Genomic DNA, 21,050 nt, shown 5'->3' with positions numbered 1-21,050 from the left:
ATAGGTTAGAAGACTGAGGCTCAGAAAGCTCACCTGTCTGCAAGGGTGAGAGCCAGGATTCCAGGCAGGACCTGCCTGGTTTCCAAGCTGCAGGTCTTTACTTCCTGCTCTCCTGCATCCCACTCACTGCACTTTGTTTGTGGACCCACCTTCTAGACTCTACCCTTGCTCCCCCTCCAAGTTCCTCTGCTCCGCCCCTCAGCCTCTACCGGTCTCAGCCGCCCCAGCCCACTGCCAGGAACTGAGCAGTTCCCTCCCCTCCTCCCTATCTGCTCTGGGGCAGCTCTGTTACCCCTGGGGAGAGGTGGGGGTGGGCTCAGCTCTGTAAAGAGCTCCTTCCCCTCCAGGGAGAACACTTTTCCCCAGGGAGGGGCGCCAGCTGCGCGCACGCGCACACACACACACACACACACACACACACACACACACACACGCTGAACACGCACACACTGCATGCTGCACACACAAGTCACTCAGAGCCCCAACCCCAAGGAGACCCCGCCTCTTCCTCAGGTACTGCCACCCTAGACCTGTTTCTTTCACCACATTCCCACATCCTGTCAGTGCCATCAAGGAGACGATATGGGGGCTTGTCCACTCAAGGCAAGATGGCCCTGGATCCAACTTCAGAAACTCCTGACCCACTGGCTTGTCAGAGAACAAGACTGGGACCAGCACCTGGACCAAGTCTACACGCTGCAACAGAAGAGGTAGGCTTCCCAAGGGTACCAGCTTCCCAAGGGTACTGGCGTCCCTGCTACACTGATTCTCAGAATCCTGATTCACTCGGGTCTGTTTCCCCAATACAGCACCCTAAAATTCACATGTCCTTGGATATGTCCTTCCCTTTCAACCCACCCCCCCATTACAAAACCCCAGCTGGCCCCTCTGAGTGGTGGTGGAGGGTGTGGCGTTGGGCCACCCAGGGAGACCTCAAATGCAGATCTGAAGGCAAGGGCAGAATGACAGCTGAGGCTCTCACCTGCCTGCCTCATGAGGGAACCAAAAGGGACCAGATAGAAGAAGCTGGGTGTCTGGAGTAGGGTGTGCAGGCAGGAGCTGGTTGTTGGGAGTGGGCTGCTGAGAAAGGGATGAGATCTAAGGGTTTCAGAGAGCCCTTTGTTTAGAAGACTTGCTAGTGGAAAAAAGCGTTAGAAGTTACCACATGAATGAATGAAAGTTGATTGCTGGGGAAAGCGCGGAGAAGAGCTTAATTTCTGTAACATGTGGAGCTGGCCAGCTGGGGAGGGTAACCCGGTGATACTGGAGAATCCTGGATTAAGGTCATCTACCTTTCATTGAGTCTACTGTGTGTAGTGTGTGCTCGGTCCTGAGGACACAGAGATTGAATGAGGCTCACACCTGCTCCTGGGGCACTTTCAGTTCAGCAGGTGCTGGCACACTGAGGGGTAGATCCTTTCATGGCTTAGCCCTGAGATCCAGCGCCAGGAAGAGCAGCCTGGGCAGGGACCCATCCTGCAGGTGGCCTCTGCACCTGTGTTTGAGGGACTTGTCTCCACTGAGAGCTGGCTGAGGGATGGGGTGAGCAGGTATTAGCCATGGAATAGGGCCCCCTGCACATCAGAAAATCTCTTGGTTTAATGCCCTGCTGTCACCCTCTTGAAGTTCTCAACAATTTTGAACAAGGGGTCCTGCATTGGCATTTTGCATGGACCTGGCCTAAGTGCCCCTGAGCCCTCATACTGGCAAGGCTATCTGCTTACTCACCTACCCCTACCCCAGGCCCTGCTGTGGGACCTTCGACCTCTCCACCCCCTGCTTTAGGGTGGACTAGGGCAATCTTTGAGAGTGCTGCAGAAGGCCAGAGTGACAAGGCTGTGTGCAGTGGCCTCAGGACAGGGCCAAACTCTGGAATCCCAGCCCCAGCCACCCTGGGCTGGTCAGGGGCACATGGCCCACTGGGTCTGCAGGCCTGGGTGAGATGGGGTAGGAGGCTTCCCTAAATGACAGACCTGAGCTCTGCCTTTAGATAAAAAGCTTATTCTTTAAATAAAACACTTCCTCCTGGTTCCTGGAGCTGTTGGAAGAGAGGGTGGGGATAGCATAGGAGTCACCATCAGTCTATCTTTTCTTCTCACCCAGATGACCCTCAACCTGACAGACATACACATGTCTAGCAGGATAGACTCTAGCTTTATCTCTTATTCAGTTCAAATCCAGGCAGGAACAGAAACAAAGATTAACCAACAGAGGTCCTGTAGGTGAATATCTCAACCTGGTTTCTCCCAGTATGCCCGCTCCTCTGTATATAAAAACAGGGTATTCAAACCCTGCATCTAAGGGTAAAACACAGAAGGACCAGATCCCCTATACCCTCACCTCTATTCACCCCTGGCAGAGATGTGTATCTATGTAGCCTGAAGGAGAAGTCAGAACTTCAGTAGCTCACAAATTCCACAGATCTATAAGGTCTGACAGTCAGTCTATTCCCTCCTCTCAGCTCTGGTCTCTCAAACTCCCTTTGGCTAAGGAAACAGGTTTAGCAGGCCTGGGTAGGAGACAACTCACAAACCTGATAAAAATGCTCTCTCCTCCACCTGCTCCAATTCCCCAGATTCCTGAAACTTTTGCTCAGCTTGGATGAATTCAGCCAGACCTGAGGACCTCTTTCAGGCACCCCGGCCCCATTGCAGACTTCAGGCCCTCCTCCCTTGGTCACTATGCCCTTCTATTAACTCTCCCACCCAGCTGCACTACAAGGCTCGGCCTGCATTAGAGAAATCAGCATGATACGAATCCCAGCGACTGCTCAAGTGTACCCTCAGTCGCCCGAGTCCAGTAGACAACTCTTTCCAGTTCATCACTGCACACTCTGTGTGAGTCATGCCCATCTTAGATGGAGAATGTCTCTGATGCTCTCTCCTCTTGGGATCTCTGTGACTCTGTCTCTACCTGACTCCTGTCCATCTTTCCCCAGGATTCGAGAGTCTCCACTGCTAAAGACAGCCAAGGAAAATAATCTCTGTGTCCTTAAGGAACTTCTGCTGGACCCAAACTGTGACTTTCGACAAAGAGGTGGGACCTGAGTTTAATGGGATGGAGGGGAAGCAGAACTCCAGCCCTTCTGCCCCAAGACACTGAAGGTTTTCACAGCTCACACTGGAGCCTTGGAGGGTGTCTCTGGAATCAAGACTCCCTTCCTTGAAGGACTCTGGGAAGTGCTTGACGCACCTGTCTTACTTTACTCCAGGCGCTCTGGGGGAGACAGCACTGCATGTGGCGGCCCTGTATGACAACCTGGAGGCTGCCCTGGTGCTGATGGAGGTGGCCCCACAGCTAGTCAAGGAACCCACCCTGTATGAACCATTTGTAGGTAAGGAAGCTGCATAGTAATTCAACATGGAAATGGGTATGGAGGGGCTGCTGTCATCTCTTAAAGTGAGCGTCTGAATGGCAGGCTGGGGAGGATTGATGAAGGGTCAGGAAGAAGGGCTCCCTTGAACTGCGATGAATGCATAGGTCCTCGCCTTGGCTTTTAGCACTGTGGCTTCCTTTAGCCACTTAGCATCTCCTTTCAATCTTCTTGTGGTCCCAGGTCACATCTCTTTCTTTCTCTCATAGCAACACTAGAGTGATTATATTGACACCAACACTCTGCCCCCCCCCCCAGTTGTTGAGGGGTAGGTATCATGAACAAGGCATCCAGAGGGACTAATTGCCCTCAGTCCCAGGACACTCTACAAAAGTCTATGTAAGGACCTGGCAGGGACCTTCTACAAGGGGTATTGAGGTATGTTGTGTCCCTGAGAAAGGGGACAGAGACAGACCCTTGACTGACGACTGTCTCCGGGCCAGGTCAGACTGCTTTGCACATCGCTATCATGAACCAGAATGTGAACCTGGTGCGAGCCCTGCTAGCCCACGGGGCCAACATCTCTGCTAGAGCCACAGGCGCCGCCTTCCGCCACAGTCCCCACAACCTCATCTACTATGGTGAGATCCAGGGCCAGGCTGGGAGGAAGGACAGGTGGAGAGTTGGGCAAGGTCAAGGGGAGGGTGGGCTAAGGAGGGCCTGCCTGAAGCTGGGAGGGGCCGCCCTTAGAGGGCTTAATTAGGCCAGAGACCCAATCTCCCCATGACCCTCTGCACTGTCCCTTCCACTTGCTCTGCTAGACAAGCCTCCCCAACCCCCGAGCTGTGAGACATGGGGGAGGAGGAGGCATCGGTTTGGGCAAACTGCCCACCCCATCTTGTGATCCTGCACTCTCCTGCCATGTACTGTGTCCCCAGGGGAGCACCCTTTGTCCTTTGCTGCCTGCGTGGGCAACGAGGAGATTGTGCGGCTGCTCATTGAGTATGGAGCAGACATCCGGGCCCAGGACTCCCTGGGTAAGAGCTGGGATGTGCAGGGGGGTGAGGGAGGAGCTGGGACAGTCCTCAGGCTGACTAGGATGGGGATGGGAACACCGGGGACTTTGGGCCTATGGCCACCTGACACCCCATGTCCTCTCCCAGGAAACACAGTGCTGCACATCCTCACCCTCCAGCCCAACAAAACCTTCGCCTGCCAGATGTACAATCTGCTGCTGTCCTATGATGGACGTGGGGGCCACCTGCAGTCCCTGGAGCTCATGCCCAATCACCAGGGCCTCACCCCCTTCAAGCTGGCCGGAGTGGAGGGCAACACTGTGGTGAGGGCAACTCCCCCCACCCTAGTGCGTCTTTCTGATGACTCTTCTTCCCAAACTCCTCCAGAGGATGGTGATCTCTTCCTTTCTATCCCATCACTAATGTCTTTAGCACCAGACTCCTTGACTCAGGAGGATTTGAGAATCTCACCTGAGAAAATCCGCTGTGACAACCCAAAGTTCCATTTCCTTTGCCTCATCTCTTATTTTAGAGCTTTATGGGGTTTGTGGGAAGGAAAGGGGACAAAGAAAAAAGGAGGTTTGTGTAGGCAGAGGTTCACCAATTCCCCACTGCCTATCCTTCCAAAGAGTGGGCACCTGGCCTCGGCAGTGGTGTGGTTCTCCTAGACCCGCTTCTCACACTTTGGCCCTCTGATTCCCCCGTATGTTCCCTCAGATGTTCCAGCACCTGATGCAGAAGCGGAAGCACATCCAGTGGACATGTGGGCCGCTGACCTCCACGCTCTACGACCTCACAGAGATTGACTCCTGGGGAGAGGAACTGTCCTTTCTAGAGCTTGTTGTCTCCTCCAAGAAGCGGGAGGTATGGCTGTCACGGAGCGTCAGGGACTCCATGTGAGGGCAGTCAGTGTCCACTCAGAGCCTGTCCATTTGCTAAGATCCTGGGCTCCCGTCACTCCCCAGCGTTATAATAGGTGCCGAGGAGAACTGTCTCCTGGGAGCTGTGGGAAAGCTGAGTCTACCCTCCCTCCTGACGCCACTCTTCTCTGCTTAGTTCCAGCCCCATCTGCTCACCTTCCACATTTTAATGTTGCAGACGAGGACCTCTCCACATGGAAGTTGCTTTCTATCATTCATTCACTCACTCACTCATTTGTTCATTCAGCATATTGAGCATCTGCTGTGTCCCAGGCACCATACAGGGAACTGAGAATATAGAAATAAATAAAACACAGTTCTTATCGGTCAACTTTCTCAATTTCCTGCTGTCCTCAATATTTGCAAGACAGTGCAACATACATCACAATCAAATTGTGTATTTGGCACAAGGGTAGCAAAATTGAGGTAGGGTTAACTGGGCTTGAATGGGCCAGAGATGTTACAGAAGAAATGCTTGAGCTGGGTCTTCAAGGAGGAGTTGAGAATCACCAGAAAGATGAGGAAAGAGAGCTTTCCAGAGAGGGAATAACATAGAGATCACTCAGGCAGTACTAGATTGAGTGATTTAAGGGAATTGAAAATTTGTTGAAGATGAGTAGAAAGTAAAAATGCTCCCAGCTTTCAGAAACCTCCAAGATAGTGGCAAGATATAATTTCCATTGTTTATCTGCCACATGACAATTTCCTAGGAACCCTTATAAAGCCATAAAACACAGATGATTGTTAACACTAATAAATAAAAGAAAGGTTGAGTGGCTGGTTTGTGTGATTTTCGCTGGAGAATATTTCTGGAAACACATAAGACTTGATCAGTATTTCTAAGAAATTAAAACCCCAATCCCCCTGTGTGGATTTTGCCATTACAAATCCTCAGTCTTCTGTTTCACCTAGTTCTCAATATTATCCTGCAGGTCTTTCTTTTTACTTTTATTTTTAAATTGGTTATGAATATTCATGAGATAAAAAGCTGATTGTCACCCCCTCGTTCCCATGATGTGAGGGCCAGATTCATACCGGCAGCATACCCATTACCACAAATTGCATTTGTACCCCATGTCCCCCACCCAATTATCCCCAACCTTCCTCCCTTTCCCCCTTCCCCCTCCACTCCAATTTGTAGCCCAAAGAATGCTCTCTCCCTCTGCAAGTCCAACATACTACAGTGGTCTTTCTTTCCTTCCTTCTTTCTCTCTTAGCTCCCACCTATGCGTGAACACAGGCAGTATTTATCCCTCTGTGCTTTGCTTATTTCACTCAATATGAGTTTCTCTAGGTTTATCCATGTCATATTTCATGGGAGTATTTCATTCTTTTTTAATGGCAAAGTAGTATTCCATGGTGTATATATACCACAGTTTCCTTACCCAATCATCCATCAATGGACATTTAGGTTGGTTCCATATCTTGGCTATTGTAAACAGAGCTGCAATGAACATAGGAATGCTGGTATCCCTTCGGTGTGATGATTTCCATTCCTCTGGGTATATACCCAGAAGTGGGATTGCTGGATCATATGGAAGATCTATCCGTAGTTGTTTGAGAAACCTCCATACTGTTTTCCATATTGGTTGTACTAATTCCCAGTCCCACCAACAGTGTAGGAGTGTCCCCTTCTCTCCATGCCCTCTCCAGCATTTGTTATTCACCGTCTTTTTGATTATAGCCAGTCTAACTGGGGTGAGGTGGTATCTCAATATAGTTTTAATTTGCATTTCCCTGATGACTAGTGATGTTAAGCATTTTTTCATGTACCTATTGGCCATTTGTATGTCTTCCTTTAAAAAATGTCTATTTAGCTCCTTTGCCCATTTTATAATTGGGTTATTTGGTTTTTTATTGTATAATTGCTTGAATTCCTTGTATATTGTGGATATTAATCCCTTGTCAGATACATAGTGAGCAAAATTTTTCCCCCACTCTGTAGGTTGTCATTTCACTCTGTTGATTGTTTCCTTTGCTGTGCAGAAAGTTTTTAGTTTGATATAGTCCCATTTGTTTATTTTTTCTTTTGTTGCTTGTGCTTTCAGGCTCATGTTCATAAAGTCTGTTCCCAGACCTAGTTGCTGATGTGTTTTACTCATATTTTCCCTTAGTAATTTTACAGTTTCAGGTCTTATGCTTAAGTCTCTAATCCATTTTAAGTTGATTTTAGTGTATGGTGAGAGATGCATATCTAGTTTCATTCTTCTGCATATGAATATCCAGTTTTCCCAGCACCACTTGTTGATGAGGCAGGCTTTTCCTCAATGTAGATTTTGGTTGCCTCTGTCCAATATCAGATAGCTGTAAGCCTGAGGGGTGATTTCTGGGTTCATAATTATACTCCACTGGTCTGAATGTCTATTTTTATACCAGTACCATGCTGTTTTGGTTACCATAGCTTTGTAGTATAATTTGAACTCAGGTAGTGTTATACCTCCAGTGTTATTTTTGTTTGTTTGTTTGGGATTGCTTTGGCTATTCAGGGTCTTTTGTTGTTCCATATAAAAGGTAAGATTGTTTTTTTCATATCTGTGAAGAATGTAATGAAAAATTGGTATTTTGATGGGGATTGCATTGAACCTGAAGATTGCTTTGGGTAATATAGACATTTTCACAATGTTAATTCTTCCAATCCAACAGCATTGAATATGTTTTCATCTTTTTGTGTCTTCTTTAATTTCTTTCAGAAGTCATTTGTAGTTCTCATTGTAGAGGTCTTTCACCTCCTTGGTTAAACTGTTCTCTAGGTATTTTACTTTTTGTGTGACAATTGTAAATAGGCTTACTTCCTTTATTTCTCTTTCTGTTAGTTCATTATTTCAGTATATAAATGCAACTGAATTTGGGGCATTTATTTTGTATCCTGAAATGTTACTGAAGTTATTAACCAGCTCAATTAGTTTTTTTATAGTCTTTAGGTTTGTCCATATATAGTATCATGTCATCTGCAAATAGGGAAAGTTTGACTTCATCTTTTCCAATCTGGATTCCCTTTATTTCTTTCTCTTGCCTGATTGCTCTGGCTAGTACCTCTGGTACTATGTTAACTAGAAGTGGTGAGAGTGGGCATTCTTGTCTTGTTCCTCTTCTTAAGGGAAAGGCCCTCAGTTTTTCCCCATTTAGAGTGATACTGGTGGTAGGCTTGTCCTAAATGGCTTTTATTGTGTTGAGATATTTTCCTTCTCTATCTAATTTGTTAAAAGTCTTTATCATGAAGGGATGTTGAATTTTGTCAAATGCTTTTTCTGCATCTATTGAGATAATCATATAGTCTTTGTCCTTGACTTTGTTGATGTGATGTATCACACTTATTGACCTTCATATGTTGAACCATCGTTGCATCCCTGGGATGAATCCTACTCGATCATAGTGTATAATTTTTTTAATATGTTGCTGTACTCTGGATTGCAAATATTTTGTTGAGGATTTTTGCATCTACATTCATCAAGGATATTGGCCTGTAATTTTCTTTTTTTGTTGTGTCTTTATCTGACTTTGGTATCAGAGTTATGTTGACTTTATAGAATGAGTTTGGGAGAGTAGCTTCTATTTCAATTGTTTGGAATAGTTTGAGGAGAATTGGCATTAACTCCTCTTTAAAAGTTTGTTAGAATTCAGCTGTAAAGCCATCAGACCCAGACTTTTCTTTGTTGGAAGATTGCTGATTGTTACTTCAATCTCCTTGCTTGTTATTGGTCTGTTCAGGTTTTCTGTATCTTCTTGGTTCAGTCTTGGTAGTTTGTATGTGTCTAGAAACTTATCCATATCTTCTAGAATTTCACATATGTTGTCATACAATTTTTATAATAGTCTCTGATGATTTTTTGTGTTTCTGTGGTTTGGGTTGTAATGTCTCCCTTTTTCTGATCTTTGTTATTTGGGTCTTCTCTCTTCTTCTTCTTCTTCTTCTTTTTTTTTTTTTTTTTTTTTTTTCCTTAGCTAATGGTTTGTCTATTTTATTTTTCTTCTCAAAAAAACAACTTTTTGTTTTGTTGATCTTTTCTATTGATTTTTGGGTCTCTATTTCATTTAGTTATGCTCTGATCTTAATTATTTCTTTCCATCTACTACCTTTAGGTTTGGATTGTTGTTGTTTTTCAAGTTCTTTGAGGTGTAGTGTTAGGTCGTTTATTTGAAGTATTCCCGTTTTTTTCATGTAAGCATTTATTGTGATAAATTTGCCTGCTTTTATTGCTTTTGCAGTACCCCATAGGTTTTCTAGAAATTTTTTGATTTCCTGTTTAATTTCTTCTTGGACCAATAGGTCATTCAGTAGCCTATTATTTAGTTTCCATGTATTTGTATAGTTTCCAGAGTTCTGCTCATTATTAATTTCCAATTTAAGTCCATTGTGGTCTCAAAAGACACTTGGAATGATTTCAATTTTTAAAAAATTTGATGAGACTAGATTTGTCATCTCATATGTGGTCTATCCTGGAGAATGTTCCATGAGCTGATGAGAAGAAAGTATATTCTTTAGTTGTTGGGTGAAATGTTCTGTATATATCTGCCAGGTCCAGTTGGTCTAAGGTGTAGATTAAATCCTGTGTCTCTTCGTTGACTTGTTGCCTGGAAGATCTGTACCAAATTGAGAGAGGGGCGTGCAGATCCCTCATTGTTAATGTATTAGGGCCTATTTCTTTCTTTAGGTCTAAGAGTGTTTGCTTTATATGTCTGGGTGCTCCAGTATTGGGTGCATATGTATTTATGATTGTTATGTTTTCTAGCTGGATAGATCCTTTTATCATTATACGGTGGTCTTCTTTGTCTCTTTTTATGTTTTTTTGGTTTAAAGTCTATTTTGTCCAATATAAGAATAGCTACTCCTGCTCATTTTTGGTTTCCATTTGCACAGTGTATCTTTTTCCATCCCTTCACTTTTAGTCTGTGTGTGTCTCTACAGGTGAGGTGGGTCTCTCGAAGACAGCATATACTTGGGTCTAGCTTTTGTTCTAATCAGTCAGTCTGTGTCTTTTGAATGGAAAGTTTAGTCCATTCACATTTAGGGTAGTTATTCACAAGTGTTGCTTAATTCCTATTATTTAATTGCTTCTTGTTTAAATAGTTTAAATATCTTTTGGTCATTGTTTCCCCTTTTATTCTCTTCTTTAATGTTAGTTGGAAATTTCAGGTGGGATGATTTAGCTTCTTTCTGTTTCTTGCAGGCATTTTTGTTTTAACAGTGGGTTTTGCTATTTCTCATGTATTTGTGATAGTGGTCACCATTATTCAGATTCTGGATGAAGGACTCCCTTGAGAATTTCTTGCAGGGCTGGTCATGTGGTGATGAACTCCCACAACTTTTGTTTGTCTGGGAAATACACTATTTCTCCTTCATTTCTGAAGTAGAGCCTTACTGGGTAAAGAATTCTTGGCTGGCATTTTTTTTCTTTTAGTATTTTGAATGTATACATCATTCCACTTCCTTCTGGCATGTAGGGTTTTGGTTGAGTAGTCTGCTGTTAGTCTGATGGGGGTTCCCCTATAAGTGGCCTGATGCCTTTCTCTTGCTGCTTTTAAAATTCTCTCTTTGTCTTTGAACTTTGCAAATTTAACTATAATGTGTCTTGGGGGGATCTTTTTGGATTGTATCTGTTTGGGGACCTTTGAGCTTCCTGAATCTGAAGGTCTATATCTCGCCCTACACCTAGGAAGTTTTCTGTTTCTATTTCTTTGAATAGATTTCCAATACCTTTTCCTTTCTCTTACCCTTCTGGAATACCCACAATTCAGACGTTAGAGCACTTGAGGTTGTCTGCTGTCTCTCTTAGATTTTCCTCTTTATTTTTAATTCTTTATTCCTTTTTTTTTTGTCTGCCTGAATTATCTCAAAAAGAGCATCTTCAAGGGCCGGCCCGGTGGCACACTGGAGAGTGCGCTGCTTGGGAGCACGGCGGCGCTCCCACCGAGGGTTCGGATCCCATGTGGAGACCGGTTCCTGCTCACTGGCTGAGCGCGGTGCGGGTGGAACACCGAGGGTTGCGATCCCGTTACCGGTCAGTAAAAAAGACAAAAAGGAAAAAAAAAAAAAAGAGCATCTTCAAGATCTGAAATTCTTTCTTCTGCTTGCTCTACCCTACTGCTCAAGATCTCAGTTGTGTTTTTTATTTCACTTAGTGAATCTTTCATTTCTAGAAGTTCTGCTACACTCTTTTTTAAGGTATTAATATCTTTGTATATTTCTTCCTTCATATTCTGGATATTTTTTCTTATTTCATTGTATTCTCTAATTGAGTCTTCCTTTATTTCTTCAAGTTTTCTTAAGATCATTGCTCAGAAGTCTTTTTCAAACATTTCAAGGATTCCCTGTTCCATGGACTATGACACTGGAGCATTACTATATTCTTTCAGTGGTGTTATTTTTTCTTGTTTATTTGTAGTTCTAATATTTTTTGTTGATGTTTGGTCATTTGTTAGGGGGTTTGCTTCTTCTATTACACTGAAGTTGGCTGTGGAGTAGCCCTAGTTGCTACCATGGTGGTAAATTGTCTTTGCTTGACAGTAGGTGTGGTGGTGGTTATGTTAAACCACCTTGGGTCCTGTTTCAGAATCTGTGGTCATAGAATGAGACCCTTGTGCCATGCAGGCCTGCTGGGCTCACCTTGGTGGGTCAGGCCACGGGGACTAGTGCTCCCCTCTGGGTCAAAGGGGAGTTGAAGGGTCATCTCTGACATGCAGGTCTGCTGGGCTCACCTTGTCAGGCTGGGCCACGGGAGCTGGCACTCCCCTGCAGGTCCAAGGAGAGGGGAGGGGTCACCTCTGCCACATGGTTCTGCTGGACTCACCTTGGTGGGCCAGACTGCAGGACCTGGCACTCCCCTCCAGGTCCAAGGAGATGGGAGGGATCACTTCTGCCACGTGTGTCTGCTGGGCTCATCTCAGCGGGCTGGGCCACTGGGGCTGGTGCTCCTCTCCTGCAGGTCTTATACTTGTCTTGGGTCAATAATTTTCTTTTTTGTTCCTTTCCATATCCCTCATTCCCTTCACCCTTAGTTCCATCAGAAGACCCAGTTTCCTACCTTATGTCAAAAACAGAGGCTTTCTGGCTGGGGCTCCCTCTAGCTAGGGCTTCTTCAATGTCCTGCCCTGAACTGCCAAGCATGTCTGGAAATTGCCCACTGTCTCACTCCTTCCCTACAGCTTCAGTGGAAAAGATATTCTTTCTGCTAATAGTTAATTCCTCTGGCTGTGCTTTAAATCTGCCTCCTCCTCATTTCTCAGGTGCCTCTTTCCATCCATCCCTAGTCTCCTTGTCTGCTTATGTCAAGGCACTACCCCATCTGGCTTAGATTATTGCCATGACCTATGACCTGAACCATCTGTTGCTTTTCTTCAGTCCAGTAGTACTTCTAGAGCAAATGTGACTAACTGCCTGCTTGAGCTCCTGAATTGCTTTCAGGAAAAATATTGCATCCAGGAAAAATATTCAAACTCCTTACATTGGCATCCACGATGCACGATGATCTGGCCCTTATCTACTTCACCTGCTACAACTTCTGCCCACCACTCCCACAGATTTTCCTATTTCCCCAACCATACCTCATCTGCAAATGGGCGATGGCTCCTTATACCTTCCTGGCTAGTGACTGCTGCTACATCAAGGCGTGATCTTTCCTAACTCTCCCTTCACTCAGATAACTGCTACTCATCCTTTAAAGCCTCGGTGGTGCTATGGTGCCTTGTATTTACTACTGTAATGGTTTGTCTGTAGCACTAGCATAAGGCCTAGCATTTGGTAGAAATTTACCAGTTGTCTGTTAAGGAAATGACTAACTGAATGAATGATGACAGTGATGGCTACTGCCTAGGCCCTTCTGGGGCTCAGTGGGAAACGCAACACTCCTCACTATGTTGGTCACCCCAAACTACCCTCTCCTTCCACGGCAGGCTCGCCAGATCCTGGAGCAGACCCCAGTGAAGGAGCTGGTGAGCTTCAAGTGGCGGAGATATGGACGGCCGTACTTCTGCCTGCTGGGTGTCTTGTATGTGCTCTACATGACATGTTTCACCATGTGCTGTGTCTACCGTCCCCTCAAGTTCCGTGGTGGGAACCGCACTGATTCTCGGGACATCACCATCCTCCAGCAGAAACTGCTACAGGTGATTCTTCTCAGAAGGGGACATAAAGGAGTAGTAGCTTGGGGTGATGGTGCTGGAGACCAGATTGGGGCTACCCAGGAAAGACACCACACCCTGGGCTTCAGCGGTCGCAGGCTCCACATCACCTGGTAGAAATCAGACATAAGATGAGGGGGCCATCGGGGAGTCTTAATGAGTGAAACAGTGTATGTCCAAGAGCTGTGGATTTCTCACACAAATTTCAAAAGAGTGCTTGGTCTTCATAACCCTGCACATTTGTAAAATTCCTTGTAATTTATAGAGGACCAGCCCTTTGCAGTGGAATGCTCAAGGGAAACTCTGTTGTTTTAAAAAAGGAAAACTGTGCTCCAGGTCCGTTTCTGAGTCCATTTCTGGTCTGTTAGGACAACACAGACAGCCTTCTGCCTACATCCTCTTTTGTGCACTGTCAATAGGAAAGCATTTGAATAATGTGTTAGCTGTCTGACCCCTGTCAAATACTCTACAGAAGGTTGCCTGGGTCAGGTAGCAGGTTGAAGCAAATGATCTCTGAGGTCCCTTTCACTGCTGTGGGCCTGCCATGCTCTGGTGTCCTTCAGAGACCTGGGGTGGTGAGGAGGGCTTGTTAGAGGTGTGCAGTAGATGTGAAAATCTGCTATTGAAGGGAGCAAATCCTCCTTTGTGTGTTTGAATGCATAGACTCTAATGAGCACTTGTCAACATATATCTTCAGCAAGTATAGCTACATGGAGGATTGATTCTTCATGGATTACTATAATTTTTACCCTGGTGAGCTAAAAATAGCCAAAAGGGGGGTGTGGGCATGTAGGCAGAAAGCAAAAGACATGGGTAGAATAATTCAGCCAAGCAAGTAAGAGCTGGGTGACTGGAGAATTGTGCTCTATGCAGGATAGACCAGCCATAACATAGCTCAGCCTGAACTAGGAAACAGGGTAGTTTGAGTCAGAAAGAGAACACAAACTTCCCATTGTCGGGAAGCAAAAACACTGATTTGGGTTAGATCAAAGACAATGGTATGCACAGAGAAAGAACAGGACAAAGAGGCTCAAGGAACCCCAAGCTAGGTAAGGACAGTCCATCTCTCCTATTTCTATAATTGTCTCTCATTATATACACAGTCTGCTCATGTTCCCAGAGCCATTGTCTGTCACATAGCCTGCTGCTGAGAAAGAACAGGACAAAGAGGCTCAAGGAACCCCAAGCTAGGTAAGGACAGTCCATCTCTCTTATTTCTATAATTGTCTCTCATTATATACACAGTCTGCTCATGTTCCCAGAGCCATTGTCTGTCACATAGCCTGCTGCCTGAGCACATTAGGGGCGGGCACAGGAGGCCGTGTTCCATGCACCTCCTTCCACCTGGTGGGAAGGTCATCCCTGATGTGGAGACCACATGAGGAGAATAAGAACGTTTAGGAGATGGCCAAGTGGGATGGTGGAGTGACCAGTAATGGAGAAAATGTATAAACATAGCGAGCTCGGGGTGGCTGGACTTTTCCAACACTCCTGGCCCTATTTCCTCAGATGTGCTCTTTTCCAATTTTCTTTTGTCTCAAACTTACTTGGAGATTCTCTGCATTTTGGTTGTAGATCATGTTCTGGCCCAAGTGTTGAGTGACACTGAGCATCTGTTTACCACTAAGTCTCCTTCCCATGTGTCTCTTTTTCATAGATTCAGGACTAATTATGTACAAATATGTTCCTTTGAGCAAAACAGTCTAAATTATATTTAAAAGGCCCCCTCCCTTTGCCTCAGGACTAGGAGAAGCAGAATTATAGCTGAGTCCTTCTACCCATTCTTTCTTTTTTCTCCTATTCCTTCCCTCTTCTGCATTAGTATTTTTATCCTTTTGCCTTCTGCTTAGTTTAAAAGACTTTTCGGCCTAAATAGAAGACTCTGACTTTAAATACTCTTTCCTTGGAGGGAGATGGGGACTAAGAGGGTTAAGGATGCTGCGGTGAGGGGTTTAGATAGTGAAGAACACCAGCGAAAGTCCCTATTCTCTAATGTTACCCTTGAGCCTTGAGCCTGAGTTTACGGAATATCTGTGATTCTCCCACGCTTATCACCATGATTGAAAAGAATCTCTTTTTACGATGTATCAAATTTGTTAAGTAAAAGGAAATTCTTTTTGTTTCTACTTTTTTATTTCTCAGAAGTCTTAGAAAAAGAAAAGTGCATATATGTAGTGTTTTGACTTGATGAATGCAGTATTAGCTAGCCTGTGCAGCTTTGTCTTGGATGAGTAAATATTTTAATATCCACTTACATTAATAAGCCTGCAAGCACAGGGCTCTCAGTCACTGCAGGACTTCCTCTGTGGATCTCTTGGGATTTGCAGAAATCACTAGGTTCCATGACCCCCAAGATCCTTTCTAGCTTAACATCTAAGATTTTCTGAGAACAGCCTGGCAGCACCATCTCAGGGCAGTTGAAATGAAAGAAAATCAACTTCTCTACTTAGATGAGGTAGCACGAACCACATGAAAGCTGCCATATGTAAAGGTGCAGACAATTTATCTCTACCCAATTTGCAAAGTACCTTTAATCACTCTAAGATGCCCTATTATTCAGCCATAAAAGTTATGGTTTTTCCAGGGTTTCCAAATTAGAGTTAATTTTCTACTCTATTCAATTTCTACTTAGTTTATGCAGAGCAACATGCACTATGGTACTAGTTCTCTTAGGTTTACAGGTGAGTAGAAAATTCAAAGTCTGGGAGTCAGGAAGCTTGGATTTTAGTCCTAACTCTGAAATTAAATAGCTGTTGGACCTTAGGCAAATCCTACTTCCTGCTAGATACATGGTTTTTAACCAAGACTGCACATGAGAAACCTGAAAAGCTGGTAAAAGACTGTTTTCTAGTCTATACCTCAGACTTAATAAATCAGAATGCCTGAGGCTGAGGCCCAGGCCTTGGTATTTTTACAAAACTCTTGGAGTGATTCAAGTGTTCAGCCAGAGATGAGAACTACTGGCTTCCATCTTTGATATCTGTTCCCTTCTGCCATTCCTGTCTCAGGCCCGCTACTCTGGTCATTTAGATTCCTGGGGTACTGTTGAGCAGGAGAGTGTTTACCTCCCATCATCACATCATTTTGTCTTAAAAAGACTCCCTCAAGCTCCCCTTTGCCCTTATCTTTCCCAGAAACGTTTCACTAATTTATTCATTAAACAGATAATTATTGAGAGCCCAAACACTGTTCTAGGGGTTAGAAATTCAATAACCATGCTCTGAGCATGACACACATAATTTCTGGCTTTTTGGAGTTTACGGACTGGTTTATAATAATCAAATAATAATATAAATAGCTATTTCATCACAACCTGTAATTATTATCATTAGCATTATTTTTTCTGATGGTAAGAAAAAGGATGGGTTGGTAAGAGAACTTATAACAGAGGCCTGGTCCATCTGGAAGGCTAGAGAAGGCTTCTGAAAAAGGTAACTGAGCTGAGATCTGGGTGAGTTCAAGGTGAAAAGAGAGCTCTAGGTGTATGCATATACAAAGGCCCTGAGGTAGCAAGAATCTGGCCAAGGTCTAGGAACTGAAAGATTTGCTGGAGTACAGGGAGCTGGGTTAAGTGCCTCCACATGAGTTTGTCCAGGCAGATCTTTCCCAAATCATATAGGGCCTTTCAGTTCATACTGAGGATTTTCCTCTTTATCCCTAAGGTAATGGGAAGCTCAGAAAGATTTTAAACAGGAGAAAGATTTGACCAGATTTTTGTTAAAAAAATGACTCTGCTTGCAGGGTGGAAAACAGATTTGAGGGGCCTAAGGAGGATGTAGGGAGATGAGGCAGGAAGCTCATGCAGTTTAACAAGAAGGAGAGAGTGGTGGATTGGCCTAAAGATGTGAGGGAGAGATGGTGGGAACAGGTTGACATCAGGGGACTTAGTGAAGGTGAAATCATCACTACTGTGTGACGGGTTGGATGCAGAGAGTGAGGGAGAGGACAGGTTCAGGACTGACACATAGGTTTCCATCTGTTTTAAGTCATCTTCTACCTGTCATAGTCACTGGGATCAAGTTGTCTACACATCGCTATTCCTTATAAGTTCTGAACAATGTAAAGCACCACAGTCATTTGAAACCCAACTCATCTCCATCTCTACACCACTTTGTTCAAGGATCCTAACCAGCTCACTGTGGAACAAACACAGCAAGTTAAGGACAGGGAAAGAGCTGAGGAGAAGCAGGGAGCCCAGCAGGTAATGATAATGTCAACTGACTGCTACTAAGTACACTTTATCCACATTTATCAGCACCTCTGAGATCTTGTTAAAATGTAAATTACGACAGTAAGGCTGGGATGAGACCCTAGACTAAATTTCTAACAAGCTGCCGGGCGAGGCCAATGTGGTTCTGTGGACCACATTTTGAATGTTCAAAGAATATCATTTAATTCTCGTAAATATCCTAATAGGTAAATAAAATCATTATACCCTTTTTAAAGAAGTTAAGAGAGATTAAGTGCTTTGGCCAAGACATTCACCTAGTAAGGGCAATGCTGGGATTGGGGCTCAGGTCTTCTTCGCCTCAGAACCTTCAACTTTACATACTAAGCGAAGGCCATTTCTCCCTCCAGAGTGATGTGCTGGGTCTCAGCCTTCTTTCTTAGGGAAGCCTTTGTATGAGAAGCTCCTGTCTCCAGGCTGTGAGCTAGCCAAGGCCTGTCACACTTAATCAGTGTTAATCAGAGTAACTCTTCTCTTTATCTGGTGACACCTATCTTTCTCTGTCAAGATAAGGGGTCACTAGAGTGCTGGGGTAGGGTATCAGATATGGAATGCTCTCACGCTCAGCTACTGAGCTACTGTATGTTCTCTAGTTTTGATAATAGACACCATTCTTTTCTATGTGCTTAACCTATTGGTGTATAGAGTACACCATACTTCTGTAGAAATGGGTAAGGACTCCTCTGATGTTAATGGAGATTTCCCAAGTCAGTCCTCCTGAGAAAATGAAGAGACTAGGACATGAAATAAACCCTGTAAGGTACCTTTACATGGGAACTAGGAGATCTGCCTGTCTTTATGGTTCAGCAGTTCTCAACTAGAGCTACATATCAGAAACACCTACAGAGCTTTTAAAAAAAAATGCCAGGTTCCTGATCCAAACTAACCCAGGGTTGGCCTGGGCATGTGTATTGTGACAGACTTCCCAGTTGATTCTGTTGGGAAGCCCTGGTAAGGAACCAGGGCCAGTTTAGAGAATCAGAGTAACTCTTCATTAAGAGCCAGCAGAGCTCTTTCTGGAAGCTTCACTTCTTTGCACATCTGGGATTGTAGGGAGAAAAAAGAGGCTGTAGGTTGGGGCTGATAATGGGTTCTGGTGCTCTCCCACTTCCTATCGAGGTTGCCCATGCTGCCCACCCCTCCCTGCATGGTGCACACAGGCTCTTACAACCCAGGAATGCCCCTTGCTCTGGCATTAGTAGTGCCCACCCCCTCTGGGCACTTCCTTCAAGGCAATGAGCTCAGCCAGCTGGTAAGTGAGTGCAATCTCATTAGGTCAATTCTCAATGAAGTATGAATGACCAACCTCTGCAGGGGATTTGGTTGTTGACAGCTCTTGAAAATCCAAGCCATGTGATGATGTGAAAAATTCCACTCATTGCTAGAAGATATTTATTTTTAAAGGGTTGGGGTGGAGTATTTCCTCAGTGCATTACTAGCCAGGCCTGCTGATGTGACTCCAAGCTGGGAATCTGAAATCCCAGAAAAGTCTAATTAGTTGTCATCCTTTCCCCCTTTTGCCTCCAGATAGATTTGCCATTCCACCTTTCTCTCCTGCAACTCTCAAGTAATGCTCAGCCTGCATCTGCTGTATCCCCTCCTTTCCCCTTTTCTTTCTTGTCTTTCTTATTAACTGAGCACCTACCGTGTTGTACATTGTGGATAAAAAGTAGGAAACATCCTTGCCCATGAGGAGCTCTGAGACTACTGGGGAGACACGGGGTACCAGACACTTCCTGGCACCAGGTGAGGGTTACGAACACAGCAGCATCACATGCCCACAGGAGAGATCTCCGACCTAGTGTAGGAGGAGGGAAGGAGACCCAGGAGGAGTGTTGGCCTGACCTGAGTCATACGGCATAAATAAGGGTGAATAGGCAAACGTGGTGGAGGAAGGCATTCTAAGGAAAGGGCAGAGCCTGTGTGAAGGCCTTACTTAACAACCCGGATCCCCAGTTCAGTGTGGCTGGAGCTCACACCGAGTATGAGGACAAGGCAGGGGCCAGAGCAATGAAGGTCTTATACATCATGTTTGGTAATCTGTTTATTATTATTATTATTATTATTATTATTATTATTATTATTATTATTATTATTATTATTAATTATCTCAGAATGAGTTTTCTACTTAGAGGAATATATGCACATGGTTTAAAAATCCAATGACAGTTCTGATGAAGAGCAATAGTGTTTTGGACTGCCTCTGCTACGCACCCGTGTCTTATTCCCTGGGGACAACCAGCTTTTACTTCTTTTAGCTCTTTATTCCTATTGTCACCTCCAAACTGCTAGAATAATATGCATCATCTCTATTTGTTAACCAAGTTGAGATGTTATCTAGTGAATTTCTACCATGATAAATATTTACAGAACACCTTTTCCTGCCATCTCTCCTGCATTTTTATCCTGAAGGCATTGGGGACTAGAAGGCATTGAGCACTGGCAGATTTTGGTATCCACTGGGGTTCTGAAGCCAATCCCCTGTGAACACTGAGGATGACTGTATAGATAGAAGATCTTGAATACAATCCTCAAAGAATAAAATTCTATAAGTTAAAAGGAAAATGTATTACCAGTTTGGGTTTAGGGTTTAATTCTAGGGGTCCAAGGGTGATTAATTAAAGGGAAATCATAATTATCACTTCAATTTAATGCTCCCTTCATTTTTAACACTAAAATGTTTCCTAACTTGGCAAAGAGTATCTATTCTAAACCAAGAATATATCAATGTGAAACACTTCCCCTTAAAATCAAAAGAAAAGAGAAGTGTTCAGTTACTCCCTGGTGAATTTGTGCAGGGAAACACCTAGTTGTAAAAGTAACTCTTGAATAAGCCAAGAGGAGCTGCTGAGGACAAGCTTCAACTGGAGAGTTTGATGAGCAAAGCTGTCCCCAACATTCTCCTTTAGTTGGGATTTCATGATTTCACCTCCTGAGAGAATACTGGTGTCACTCCCACCACTGTGGCCACTAGGGGTACTGACTTGCACAGTTCTGGACAACTTGTGGGCAGTTCCTTTTCTTCTTAGCTGAGCCAAGAAAAGGTTGGTGGCATTTTTCCCGACATACTCAACCAAGATACAAAGTTTTAAAAATAATTCAAAAATTTTGTACAGACACATATAAGGCATAGATGCAGTTATCTTATTTCTATATTTAATTTTATTTTGTTTCTAACATGATGTATTTATTATTTACCCTCCTATTTACTATTTGACTCTAAGAAGGAATTGGCATATTTTACAATAAAAGACAGATGCTATGGGAACACTAAGATTAAAAAAAAAAGACACGGTTCATGAATCGAATTTCAGGAGAGAGGAGACAGAATTCAAAGATAGTTGCTAGAACTGAAGATAAAAAAAAAAGAACTCTGAAATTCCTTGGAAGCAACAAAAGAGGAAAATTTCCCATTTTATGATAAAATAAAATGTACCAGTTTCTCAAGAGAGATA

At 44.2% G+C, this 21,050-nt stretch overlaps 1 protein-coding gene across 1 annotated transcript in view; it reads left to right on the top strand.

Annotated features, from left to right (window-relative positions):
- Positions 1-582: 582 nt before the first annotated feature.
- Positions 583-21,050, top strand: part of TRPV5 (transient receptor potential cation channel, subfamily V, member 5) — a 32,060-nt gene continuing 11,592 nt past the window's right edge. The window contains exons 1-8 of the mRNA XM_008586791.1: positions 583-710; positions 2,939-3,036; positions 3,212-3,334; positions 3,817-3,954; positions 4,252-4,350; positions 4,477-4,652; positions 5,047-5,193; positions 13,140-13,352. Of these exons, the coding sequence (XP_008585013.1) occupies positions 583-710; positions 2,939-3,036; positions 3,212-3,334; positions 3,817-3,954; positions 4,252-4,350; positions 4,477-4,652; positions 5,047-5,193; positions 13,140-13,352 (1,122 nt within the window). The remainder of the gene's footprint in view (positions 711-2,938; positions 3,037-3,211; positions 3,335-3,816; positions 3,955-4,251; positions 4,351-4,476; positions 4,653-5,046; positions 5,194-13,139; positions 13,353-21,050) is intronic.

The sequence above is a fragment of the Galeopterus variegatus genome, unplaced genomic scaffold, assembly GCF_000696425.1.
Source record: "Galeopterus variegatus unplaced genomic scaffold, G_variegatus-3.0.2 Scaffold4122, whole genome shotgun sequence".
NCBI classification, from domain to species: domain Eukaryota; kingdom Metazoa; phylum Chordata; class Mammalia; order Dermoptera; family Cynocephalidae; genus Galeopterus; species Galeopterus variegatus.
The sequence above is the reverse complement of the archived record's forward strand: the minus strand, read 5'-3'. Positions and strand labels throughout refer to the sequence as shown.